The sequence below is a fragment of the Setaria viridis genome, chromosome 1 (genome assembly GCF_005286985.2).
Source record: "Setaria viridis chromosome 1, Setaria_viridis_v4.0, whole genome shotgun sequence".
Classification (NCBI taxonomy): domain Eukaryota; kingdom Viridiplantae; phylum Streptophyta; class Magnoliopsida; order Poales; family Poaceae; genus Setaria; species Setaria viridis.
The window spans coordinates 40,656,997-40,670,576 of NC_048263.2; the positions used below are offsets into that span (position 1 = coordinate 40,656,997).

Sequence of the window (13,580 nt, forward strand, 5' to 3'; positions counted from 1 at the left end):
CCAACTCCTTGCAAACTTTCCTTTGTGCCTATCTTCTCGTTCCTTTGTTTTTTCTATATTGCATCCAAACATATAATTACAAACTTTTCTACATTCTCATCATTCCTCTAATTTTTCTATTCCTACATTTTAAGATTCCTTCGCGTTCCAAAGAGGCCATTAGCACTCGCATGTCGCATGGCACGGCACTCGTAGAGAAATATTCAACTCTACTACTCCGGTAAAAGGCCGGGCGAGGCCCAAGGAGGAGCGCCGCCGGGTGAGGAGGAGCGTGGGGGCGTCGTCGTTGGAGCTGAAGCTGAGTGTGTTGGAGGAAAGAGAGAGAGAGAGAGGGAGCGCCGCGGCCCATAAATGGGGGCTTCACGTGACCTGCCACGCCCCCACCTCCGCCCTCCTAACTCGCTCAGCTCCTCCGCCCTTCCCCTGCCTTTGCTAACCTTCAGCTCCCCCCTGGCCCTCATCACCTTCCGTTCCGTGTGCGTGCGCCATTGCGACCTCGCCTCACCCCACCCTTGCCAGCCAAAGTTGCCATTTGCCTCCTATTCCCCCTCACCCTCTCCTCTCCTCGCTCGCTACCTGCCATTGCTTGTTGCGCCCCTCCTCTCCACTCTACTACAGAGCACCCGTCGCCTCGCCACGATCTCGCTAGTGCCACCGCACTGCTCTCCGGTGGGCCCCTCACTGTCCCTACCCACCGGCGGCGCACCGGCTGCTATTGTCTGTCTGACGAGACGGACGTGCTCGCGACGGCCTTCGCTTCCTGACGTTCCTGGACGGCCGACTGCCGGAATCCGGCGCTGGCTGACAGCGACAAGAGGGCGGCGCCTCCGCCGCGGGAGCTCTGCTCGCCCTCGCCGCGGGGAGACACGGATTAGGCGCGGGGAATCCTAGATCCGCGCGCCCTGACAGGATACCTCGGTCCCGCTCGCCGCATTCCTCGGCACACCGGCGGCGGCGGTTTCCTCGCAGCCGCTGCAGTGCAGGTCCGTCCCCTTGCTCCCTCCCTCCTTCCCCTGCTCCTCTCTCTCTTTGGTGGTGGTGGTTTTTGCCATTTTTGGGTTGGGGGCGGTGGGGAGGGTGACCGTTCGTTCGTTGCCTCCGTCGCTTTCGCTCCGCTCCCAAAAGCGGCGCCTTTTCAGCCGCGCTTCCGATTGGCTTTGCCTTTGGATTTTGCTCCTCCACTTTTTAATCTCCCCGCTAATCGCAGCTAATCGCAATCACCTCCACCCTCTCTCCACGGATTGCCTCATTGCCACCTCCTAGTCTAGTGATTAATGCGCAGTTACTTCTCCTAAACTTGTCTCCTACCACCGCCTAATCGCCATCCATGGGGACCATCGCCATCGTCAGCTTCACCTCCGCCACGCTCATTGGCCGCCACCGCCACGCTCCGCTGCCGCTGCCGCGTCCAGTCCCCGTTCTTCTCCGCGGCGCGCGACGCAGAGGGGGATAACGACTGCGCTGCGACCTTCTCGCGTCACCGCCAACCGCCGCGTCCTCCCCCCGATTCGGCGGTTGCCGGCTCCGCTCCGCTCCGCCGACCAGGTAACATGCGCATCGGCTCGGCCGCCCGTCCCAATCACGCCATTTCCGCCGCCGGTCTCTCTCTGTAATTTATTCGTTTCACCGCTGGGTCGTCTTTGATGTTGAAGATTCGGTCGCTTCTTTTTTCCCCCCCTGCGTCCGTTCGTTCGGGCAAGCAAGAAAGGCCGGTGCCTTTCTTCTGCGCCGCGCTCCTACTGCCGTCGCAGCTTCCTTGGCGCGCTTGCGGAACGGGGAACGCGAGCTGGGCTTTCGTGCCGTGCGCCTTTCCTTTTCGTGTGGAGTTTCACGGTTGGACTCGCGCCGCATGCCTCTGCGACACGACCTCGATTTGGGTAGGAAATCGCCCCGCCTTTCGCCGCGTGGTTGCGACATTCGCAAGCTTCTCACCGGTTTTCGCTGCATTTGCGTGCCAGTTCCTACTTAAGCAAGTACTGTAGGAGATTGCCCGAGCTACTGCATCGAAGGTATTGTTTCCCTTCAAGCCTCGCGAAAGAGAGAGCCAGCAGGCCAGCAGCTTTTCGCGCGGTGCATCTTTTTCTTTTTAATCTCCGTTCGTCTCTTGCGGGCTGCTCCTGTGGCCTTTTCCGGGACCGGCGAAATGTGATGATGGGTTCTTGTGGCAATCGATCTGCTCTCTCGTCATAGTTCCCCATCGTCCTCTGCGCATTGTTCTCCTCGGGGGCGAGGTGGGGGATCGCGCTTCACGTGTTGATTCCTCGCTCCCGCACTGCCCTCCTCGTCGGATTTCGTGATGTGGAGGGTGCTTTTTGGACGCAGTTGTTTTTTGTTCCGTTCTTGCGCGCTTGTCTTGTCCGGTTCCTCCCTCCTCTCTGTCTTCAAAAGTTTCAAACTTTGAAACCTCTGCTAGTAAGCATGATGCTGATATGATTACCGTATCTGATGTGTTGTAGCTCTGGATTTGCAGGAGGACGGTGTGAATGAAAGGGGTTCAGGATAGAAGGCACAAAAGGAGGCAGGACCTCCAAGTTCTCGCCCCCTTCCCGGGATGCCTGGGGAGGATGATCAACATGTTCGACCTCAGCAATGGTGTGGTTGCGACCAAGATGCTCACTGACAAGGCGCATAGAGATGGTACCTATTTCTCTTACCCTTTTTGCTCCATGCTATTATAATTTTTGTATGTTTTCTTCTGCCCCTGGGATGGGTTTCTACTTCAGTCATTCAGTGTATGCAAGGTTATGCTACACACATAAAAAAAAAAACTCTGATGCAGTGTAGCATTTGTTTGCAGTTTCTCCTGCGGGAAGAGACCGGAGTAACACTTTCAAGATGGCAATTAATCCCCCAGTTCAAACTGAAGATAAACAAGTACGTCAATAGTTTTTATGTTTCTTTCTTCATGTAAGTAAAAGTAAGACTTAGTGTGACCGAACTTACAAATTTGTTTCTGCTCGAATTTACCCACAGAGAGATAGTCAGGCAAGAAGGAATTCCCCTACTAAAAGATCAAACTCGCCTACTAAAAGATCTGGTGGGACGCCCGTTAAGATGCTTATGGAGCAGGACATGTGGAAAGAAGGGATGCCTAATGAGGAGCCTCTGAATGTTGTTGCAAGATTAATGGGTCTACATGATGCTCCGGTTCAGTCTAGCGGATTTGAAGAGAACTACCGGAATATCAAGCTGAAGAAGGAAAGCAAATGCCATCAAAACCAAAAGGCAGGACTGCGCCATCAGCACACATGGAATGGTTTTAGTGACCAACCTTCAAGAATCAATAGCAGCCAGAGCAAGTACCAAGGAATTGAACCTTGTTGTGAGAAGAGAATGTCACTTGTTCGCGAAAAGTTTGCTGAAGCGAAGCGTCTAGCCACGGATGAGAAGCTTCTTCATTCAAAGGAGTTCCAAGATGCACTGCAGTTTTTAAGCTCAAATAGAGACCTATTCTTGGAGTTCCTTGATGAGTCAAATCCACTGTTATCGAGCAACCGCTATGAGTTCCAACCTGCTGCACCACCTTCTGAAGTAAAGCAAATAACCATACTGAAGCCATCAGAACCAACGAAGAGAAAAGGCAGTGTTCTTGTGGGGAGACAACTCTTTTTAGATGGAGATGAAAGTGAACGTAACAGATACAGGCGCCACCAGAGCTTAGATGTTTCCCCAGCAAACTCAAGTTTGTCTGAGCCAACAAAAATTGTAGTGCTAAAGCCAGGACTCGCGAATTCTCATGATCCTGGGATTGTAGGATCTCCATTATCATCTGCAGAAGATAGTGAAGATGAAAGTATGATGACAGTTGATGAAACAGCATGCTCAAGAAGATTAGCAAAGGAGATCACTTGGCAGATGAGGATGAGGCTCAAAGACAAGCAAGATGAAGAAAGCATGCTCTCATGTGAATATCCTGAATTTTATATCGGAGATGACTCCTTCAGTAAATCTGAAGTTGAGATTGCAAAAGAAATGTCTGGTGAAACAAGCGAGGATTTGGAGTTTGGCACTCCGACATCTGGCCGTTCTTGGGATTTTCTGAGTAGAAGTGGAAGTCCTTACTCTGCATCATGCTCTAGTCAGACATCCCATAGACGGGAACCATCGGTAGTTAGGGAAGGCAAGAAGAAGATTTTGGAGAGATGGTCTATGGTATCATCAACAGTCAGTAGTGAGGAAGAAATGGAAGGTCGTAGAAGTATGGGCACACTAGGTGACATGCTCACAATTTCAAAAGTCAAGGACCAGGAAGAAATTGAGGGTGAAACAGTGGAGAGCCAAGCATCTGAGCTGGAAGCTGAAGAACCTTTCTCATGTTTGCCAAGGTCTCGATCTCTTCCAGTTTCTTTGTCTTATGGAGGCATTGAGTCAAATGGAGTAGCCTCTGGCACTCATGCAGCTCAAAAGGAAAGAATCAGGAAGTCATCATCATTTCGGGAAAAAGTTTCTAGCCTGTTCTCGAAAAATAAGAAATCAACTCGGGAGAAGGTAGATCCGTCTGCCAGCGATAGACTCAAGCATGAAGGTGCTGTGACTAATGGTGATGTGAAGGAAGACTGGAACCATCTTGTGCTACACAATTATGGGAAACAAAATACTTGTCTTGACACGGATGAGAAGAACATCATGCAAGGGCTGGTGACTAGTTCTTGTCATACTAATAATACAGCTAACATCCCAGCCAAGGTAAATCAAAATTTATCCTATTAAAGCTGGTGCTCATATTTTTTGTACACTCACTTGTTTAGCCTTAAGAAGTTCACAATATGAAAAGTTAGCTGTACTTTGTCAGGATATTTCTTCTATGTCAAGTCTTGGCGCCCCAGGAATCTTTGGTGACCCTCAGGACCAACCAAGCCCTGTATCTGTACTAGATGGACCATTTATCTGTGATAATAACAATAGGAGGCTACTGTACTCATCTGAAAATTTCATAGCTTCATCTCCACGTAAGCTCAGAAACCCATTTCATCAAACTTTTAACAGATGAAATTTTGTAATCTATATGCAATGACATTTCTACATGTATGTGCAGAAGCTTTGTCGAGGTCTCCCCTTATTGGATCCTTTTCACGATCCCTATCATGGGAGGATCCCCCACTGGAAGTCATGTCACCAAACTCTTTGAGACTCTCAAGACTTTTCTCAAAGGCTGATGAAGATCTAGATTCGCTAACGTTTATCCAAAAGTTGGTCCACTCTTGTGGCATGGATAGAGAAGGTTGCATATTAGCTGAACCTTTGGATCCAAAATTGCTTGATAAGTTTTCAGATTACCAAGAAGACGGAATGAAGTCGGGGAAAAGGCGGTCAAAACAGAGGCTTCTTTTTGACGCCGTAAATGAAGCACTTGCTGAGCTTACATTGATGGCAGAACTGGCTGCATACCCCTGGGGTAGATCATGCTCTCTGGAGCACAGGGATTGCAAGAATGGTTCAAGTAATTCGGTGGATGAGGAGATTTGGCGAGTCATAAGGAACTGGTCGATACTCGAGAAGTATCCTCCAGGCGAAGCCATTGAAAGAAATCTATTGCTGGAGATGATACTCAAGAGGGAGGTGGCAGAGGCGGCCAGCGCTGACACGGCTCGGTTAGAGATATTTAAGCTCGGCGCGGCAGTTTGCTCAATGGTTTTGGAGGACCTCGTTGAGGAGACACTGTTAGATCTGACTAACAACTAGTGAGGTACCTCCTCCCTCTAACTAATAATTTTACCTCTGCTCCCTAATGTTTGTGTTCACGTGATGCTGCTGTAACACTGCTTCATTTGTTCACGTTACTTGCAGAAATGCAATGCCATGTGCCTTTGCCTTATTTGCGTTTCACTTGATCTCTCTTCTCTGATATTTGCCCTCTCTTGTAATTAGTCAATAATGTCTTGGCAATAAAATTATGCCCATGCTGTGTCTATAACTGTTTCACGCATACAACAGAAAGAAAAAAAGCAATGAATAGCACCACCCCCACTAGGTTGTTGATGTTGCCTGTAGTTGAGATTGTCTCATCCAAGATGGAGAAAAGGAGCGTAGAAACAAGAGAAAATAGTAGTGCACTGTCTCTTTTGTGGGGTGGAGGGGGACCTGTTCTTGGACCAATAATCAGTTGAATGCATGATCTGATGCAAAAGACATGAAAACATGCACATGGCATCTTGCAGCCCGTCCTGTCCACACAACTCACAAGGTAGCTAGATGATCTTGTTAGGATGCATGTCAACTGCCATTTGTTTATTTACCTGTTTGATTTGAGTTGGGTACACCTTTTGGCTTAGTTTAATCCAAGCTTAGAGCCTCCTATGCCACTAGCCTGAAACTTAGTACACGTTTAGCAGAAAGACAAATGTTGCCTGCCCATTGGCATGATTTGGTGGAGAGGAATCAGACAGACAAACTACCTTGTCACGGCCTCGAGATTAGCGGGTTTCTGGGGCTTTGCATAAACAAAGTCTATCAAGAGATTCTGTTGATGCTGAATATGAAATCTGCAGGTGGGGGAAGAGTAGTTTTGAGGCGAATCTGAAAGCACGGCATCAAACATGGAGCCGTGCCCTGGTGTCTCGTGCCATTCCACCAGTTAAACAATTTGACCCCAGACAGCCATATCATATACTCTTTGCTGTAACTTTAAGAAAGGAGATGTGCTGGGTGAAACTGGATAATTTGGGTTTGGGTTTTGTGGCTGCGTGTCGCCTGTTCACTGCCATGTGGGCAGCAGTGGATCCATGTGGGCATGCCACGGGGGGCCACACGCCAGGCAGATGAGATGGCTGATAGATACCGGGGGCGGCCGGGCTGCTCTGTGCTCTGGTCTGCTACAGGTCACCGGGGACCTGGAGCTGGAGGAGGGGCCAACAGCAACAGGCCAGAGCAAAGGCCGGCCAGGTCTGTTGCCGCGGCTTAGCCCTGTTTATCTTTTCAGGTCAAGCATGTGAATTTCCCTGGGGCATCAGCATTCAGCAGTGAAAGTTCGCCACCCTCCTGAGCCCTGGCCATAAGCAGTGGCCACTGCTTGCTGCCTAAAGAAACAGTCATTTTTGTTTTCTAGGGCGAGCTGAGACTGTTGTTACACTGTCCTGTGAGTCACTGACTGCAGTAACAATTTATTATGGTGGTTGCGTTGCATGGGAAGTGAAGCTGCAGGGTGGTAAGAAATGTAAATGATGTGCCTGCGACTCTCTGTGCTTCAGGCTTACCGTGCCTTTTCGCTTGCCATTGCCAGTGTCAACTTTTTCGTGGTACTTGTGAACAATGTGAGCTGAAGCACGTTGCAGGCTGATTCACACACTCGCAAAAAAAAAAAAGAATCAAGATTTGTGGTACTTGTGTTAGCAAGAGATGGTGTGAAGCTATGAACGGTAGTGGTGGGTGCTGGTGCTGACTGCTGAGATGCGTGCTCGTCTTGCTATGCGTTCGTTTGCAGTGCTAGCTTCTTGCCCCTGCCGTTCGCTGGATTTGGCGAGCAAGCAAGCAATGCGTGACGGATGAGGGAGAAGAATAAATGCGGCAGCAGCAGGAGGTTGTGTTCGAAATCTGCCCTTTCCTTGCAGCTGGTGCCCAAATCGTTAGATTTTGTGATATCAATGTGTTCGTTGCAGCTTGTTGTTGGATGGGTGGGTAGGTATTTGCAGCGGTGCGCTGGTTGGTTCTCTTCTTCAGATTGCAGTGCACAGTGTACAGTGATTTACAAGTGTGAAGAAGCAGTGCATGGCAGGATGCCTCATTTATTGTTGGGGCTGGGCGGCCACAACGGTCTCTGCTCTCTTACTGGCAAAATGCAGTGCACTGCAACCCCTGCTCTGTCTCAGCCTCTCAGATCCCTCTTGAGTGCAGAAATTTGCTTGCTTCAGTAATGATGGAGGGAGTAATTGCACGGTACATACATGGGTTCATCAGTTATTATCCTGTAATGGGCTGGAGACGTTAGTAACAGTCTTTTTCCTAGCTAGCATTCTTCTTCCTGGCAATGCGAAGTTTCACCGAGCAGCAACAGCTGTAAGGGTGCACACGTGTGTAGCTAGCTAGCTCCCGTGCATCACGTCTGGTCTCCAGACAATCCATCATACACGTCGTCGTCGGTAGTAACAGTCATGTGTGAACTTAGCTGCACGAGTACTTTACAGCTACATACTACTCCTGCATGTGAGTAGCGTCGTCGGTGTGTACAACGGACGCCGCAGTACAAGACTACAAGTACGCGCGTAGGACCGCTGCATGCAGCTGGCTGTATGTGCTGCTGCTACTACTACTGCAGTCTCGATTGGCTGCAAAGGGACGTTAACAGTAAGTGAGAGGTAAGTGAGAGGAAATTCGGCGCCGGATAAAAATCTTGATTCCCTATATGACATTAGAAATTGAAATTTTTGCGACACCAGAATTTATTTTCCATTCTTTTCTTGACACTTCTGTTCCTTATTTAGCACTGGGATTTATCTTTCATTCCTTTCTTGACACTTCAGTGCCATAACCGTGAACTTTCGTTAGAAACTTAACGGAACAGTTACCGGAGGACTCAATTCGGCATGTGCAATGGCACTTTTGCCCCTCAATCCATTGATCTGACGGGCCCACTTCACGCGACCTTATCCTGACCAGCTGAGGCGTCACCCGCCCCTGCAAATGGTTCTCCAAGGACGGGCCGCTCACCCGCCCCTGCACATAGGGGCAATTTTCAGGGACGGGTGACGGCATCACCCGCCCCTGGAAATCACCCCCATTTCCAGGGGCGGATCACCCCGTGGCCCACCTCTGCAAATGGTTCGTGACCCGTCCCTGGAAATGGGCAACAAAACAGCCAGCTTGGCTTCTTCCTCCTCCCGACAGCACAGTCACTGCTCGGGGGAGGTGCTGCTCGAAAAGCGAAAAAGATGGGGAAAGATTTTCAACTTTGTTTCCTTGGAGTTGGAGCTTATAGGAGGTAAGTTGATGCTAATTCCTTGTCCTTTTGAAGCTTATTACATAGGTTTTAGGCTCAAATGAAGTTCCATATACCTCTAGGTAGATCTAGATCTCCAAGGTGTGGATTAGCCATTTGGAGCTCCATTTACCTCAAACATTTGGATGAAGTTAGGTTATTTAGGTAGGATAATAAGATTATCTAATTATTTGTACTCAACTTTGATGTTTTAGCCTCATTCATGAATGATGAATTTCCTAGATATCTATGGAGGAGAGAGAAGAAGATTTGATTTTTTCTATATTGACTCATGCATGATATAATTTTTATTTTTTCTAAGATTTTGTGGGACAAAACAAGTTGACATAGATGATGAATAATTGTTTTTTATTTTTTCCAAGATTTCTATATTTTCATTTGTTTATTAGGAAATACTACATGTGTAATTATATATTTAGTACATGATTGTTTAACATTTATGATAGTTTTAATCAAGTTGACATGGATGATATTTTCATTAGGAAATATTACATGTGTGTAATTATATATATATATAGTGTTTTTATTAGGATAAAACAAGTTGACATTGCTGGTATTTCATTTTGTATAATTTCTTTTGCTGTTCAGTGAGATGGATAGGATATGGATGTACCAAGCACGAAGAACGGACGCCTATTTCTGTGGAGAAATTAGCAAATACATTAAAGCTGCAGAGAATAATGTAATGATCGAGAAGATAAAGATGGTGGCTTGTCCATGCAAAACCTGCAAGAACATGAGAGTATTCGGGAAGACAACTACAATAAGATCGCATATGATGGTTTGAGATTTCATTGAAGACTACATGATCTGGATATATCATGGTGAGAAAGCACCCCCTCAGAATCCGCTCGATGAAATCATGGAAGATGTCGAGTTTGATAGAATGTCTGATGCTTACAATTCTTTTGATGAGGGTGGTGGCGATGATGATGGTGGTGGCTCCGATGGAGATGATGGTGTTGACGAGCGTGGCGATGGTGGTGGTGATGACAATGGTGGCTATGATAGTAGTGGCGATGACGAACTTGATGATAGTGATTTTCTGAGCCAGTTGTTGTGTCACACCAAAGCGGAACTATTGGTTGGTAGTGCAAAGGGGTTAGGAAACTTCGAGACGGTAAAGAAATCAACGGAGGAGAATGTGTACGAGGTTCAAAGGGATGTCCAAAACACTGGACAGTGCTTCATTTCATACTTGAGCTGTTGATTCTAAAGGCTAAGCACGCCTGGTCCGACGGTAGTTTCAATGATCTGCTGTGTGTCTTGGCTTGGTTGCTTCCAAGCCAAATAGAGTGCCCGCCAACACATATCGAGCAAAGAAGCTTAGTAGTCCGTTCACGATGGGTGTGGAAAGAATTCATGCATGTCCAAACCATTGTATGTTGTACCACAGGGATACTTTCAAAGGCTTGGATAAATATCCTATACGTTCTGCAAATCGGTACAAAAACAATTCTAGTTATTGTGATGACGACAGGCAAGGTCCAACCGATGGGAATTAAAAGGAAGAGGAAAGATGCAAGGAATAGTGTTGTCACTGTTGAGTCAGAAGACACTACTTTAGGTATTTCTGAGAAGCAGAGTAGAATTCCTACCTTGGTCTTGTGGTACCTCCCTATTGCCGATTGCCTCAAACACAAAGGATGCTGAACTGATGCGATGGTGGGATTCAGATAAGCGCAGGAAGGGTGACGAAAAGCTTCGACATCCATCCAATGCTTGCTAGTGGAAAAAGTTCAAAGAGCGGTATCCACAATTTGGAAACGATCCAAGAAATATTCAATTTGCACTAAGTACGAATGGAATGAATCCGTTCTGTGAAAGGATCAGCACTCACAGCACAAGGCTAGTGATCTTGATGATGTACAACCTGTAGACGTGATTGTGCTAAAAGAGAAAGTATCTTTTGCTATCCATCCTTATACAAGGACCAAAACATCCTGACATCGATATAGATGTTTTTCTTGAGCCTTTGATGCAAGAGATGGAAACTTTATGGAAGAATGGTATCGACATCATTGACAGTTTTACACGGTGAGAATTTAATCTAAGAGCCATTATCTTCGTCACCATCAATAATTATCAAGCGTTGTTTGTCTTGTCAGGACAAGTGAAAGGTAAGACAGGATGCACAGTGTGCATTGATGACACCGTATGGTCTTTTCTAGAAGGTTCTAGGAAGGTAGTTTACCTTGGGTACAAACGCTTCTTGGTGGAAGGACACAAGTACCGAAGTAAGAAGTTCTATAAGTTTTTTTGGCGGCAAGCCCGACCTAGAATCTGCTCCAGAAAAATGAGATGGGCACTATGTTTTCAACATGGTCAGGACCGTCCAAGTTCCTTATGGGAAGATGACAAAAGATGGGGAGAAGAGAAATAGAGATAAGCCACCTATCGATGGCGTGCCATTCAAGAAGTTGTCGATCTTTTTCAAGTACTTGCCATATTTGCCGGACCTTGAGGTCTGCCATGCTATCGATGGTTTGCACCTGAAGAAGAATGTGTTTGGTAACACAATTAGTCTCTTCCTGGAGACATCAGCCAAGATAAAGGATGCCCTGAAGTCATGACATGACTTGGTAGCCATGAAGATAATACAAGACCTTCACCCTATCGATAAGGGGAATGGAAGATATGAACTACCCCCGGCTAGCTACAACTTGACACTAGATGAGAAGAAGGCAGTGTGCCAGTCGTTATGGGGGATTAGAGTACCAAGTTGATTTTCATCCAACATCAGGAAACTAGTCTCGATGAAAGATCTCTCGCTATCCGGCTACAACTATCATGATTGTCATGTGATGCTGACGTTGTTCCTTCCAATTGCAATTAGAGTGATCAAGCCTGTATATGTGAAGATGGTTATCACTCGATTGTGTTACTTCTTCAACAAAATTTTTCTAAAGATTATCGATGAATATGAATTGAAACACCTCCAATAATTTATTGGGGAGACTATGGTGCAGTCGGAGATGTGCTTCCCTTTGGGATTTTTTGATATTACAGAACATCTCATGATTTACATGGTCGATCAGATACGAGCACTGGGTCCACTTTACCTACACGAAATGTGGACGTATGAGTGTTTCATGTCAATTCTCAACTGGGACATTCTAAATCATGCTTATCCCGAGTGATCCATGATAGAGGGATACAATACAGAGGAAATCATCGAGTCTTGCCTAGGTTATCTAAAGGGTAAAGTATGAATTGGTTTGCCTGTTCCACGATTTATGGGGAAGTTGGAAGGGATCGGCACAGTAGGGAGGAAAACCTTCATCAACAAGGACTTCAAAGATGTGCAACAAGCCCATTATAGCATCTTGCAACACCTCACAATAATGTCATCTTTAGTTGGTCAACACTTGAGTGTGATTTATGCTCAAAATAAGGGCCGCTCGGAAGATTGGATCACGAGGGAGCACAAGCGTCGTTTGATCGCATGGTTGAAGGACTTAAATCTACCAAATGGGGAAACAATGGAAGATCAAACGATCAAAAGATTGGCAGTTGGCCTATCTAGCCAGGTCACGTCATGGCAAGGTTATGATATTAATGGATATCTATTTTATACTGCCGCAAAGGACAAGAAGACTGTGTCTCAGAACAGTGGTGTTCATCTTGAGGCCTTAGATGAGAGAACTGGACAAAGTACCACATATTATGGCATCATAGATGATATGTGGGAAGTCCACTATGGTTCCAATAAACAGATCCCGGTCTTTTGGTGCCGTTAGGTCAAACACCCAAATGGCATTGAAGTAGACGGCTATGGGCTCACAATTGTTGACCTCAACAGTGTTGGTTATAAAGATGACGCTTGGGTACTTGCTTCACAGGTTGCACAGGTTATGTGTGTTGTTGATCCTGCAAAAAAGACAAACCACATTGTAGTCCCTAGAAAACAAGAAATCTTAGGAGTTGATGGTGTTAAAGACGTTGAAGAATATAATCAGTATAATAAATGAACCTCTTCACAGACCTACCACAGAAGATGATGATTTTAGAAGCAAGCATAAAGAAAGTTGAAATGCCCTGGGTACGCAAGGACGGAGAATCAAGAATTGTTACCGCGTAATATATAGCTAATTTGAGTCAATTTAACTCATATAATATATAGTTTGAATCATTATCTCGTGTAGTTTGAATCAATTATGTCATGTAACTGAATCAATTACCTAACACTTTTGAAGTTGGCACATATGTTTTTCATTTGAGAAGCACTGTAACTTTTGAAGTTGTATATGTGAGTGTGTGAGTATATGTGTGAGTACATGTGAATGTGTTTAGTGGATGTATTTTTTAAATACAATTTTTTTTTCAATTTATCTCGGATGAATACAAATTTATATCAAAATTGTAGAGCTCGACGAGACATTAAACTTTGTAGTTGACAACTTTTGCATTTGAGAGCATTTAATAGCTCAAAAATATATTTTAGAAGAAAAATAAAAATGGAGAAATGATTTCCACGGGCGAGTGATGCCATCACCCGCCCCTGGAATAGTTTTCGCCATCACTCACCCCTGCTAATGGCACCCTATATATAGTAACGCCTGCGGGGAGTTAGCCAAATTTTTTAAGAAGCCCGCGGGATGCCGTTAGGCTGCCAAAATTTCCCGCTCCCTCCGCTGCACCGGCGTCA

General features: G+C 46.3%; 1 protein-coding gene across 7 annotated transcripts; it reads left to right on the top strand.

The window, feature by feature from the left end:
• The first annotated feature begins 370 nt into the window (after positions 1-370).
• On the top strand, positions 371-7,941 carry LOC117841556 (uncharacterized). Of its 7 annotated transcripts, XM_034721970.2 has the most exons (7): positions 371-983; positions 2,471-2,637; positions 2,798-2,874; positions 2,974-4,686; positions 4,793-4,949; positions 5,036-5,686; positions 6,489-7,941. In XM_034721970.2, the coding sequence occupies exons 2-6, from the start codon at positions 2,484-2,486 to the stop codon at positions 5,680-5,682; spliced, it is 2,748 nt and encodes a 915-aa protein (XP_034577861.1). In that variant the 5' UTR covers positions 371-983; positions 2,471-2,483; the 3' UTR covers positions 5,683-5,686; positions 6,489-7,941. The 7 variants fall into 7 exon arrangements, with proteins under 7 accessions (XP_034577861.1, XP_034577858.1, XP_034577857.1 ...); XM_034721967.2 differs by lacking the exon at positions 6,489-7,941 and having other exon boundaries at positions 2,457-2,637; positions 5,036-5,815; XM_034721966.2 differs by lacking the exon at positions 6,489-7,941 and having other exon boundaries at positions 5,036-5,815.
• The last annotated feature ends 5,639 nt before the right edge of the window (positions 7,942-13,580 follow it).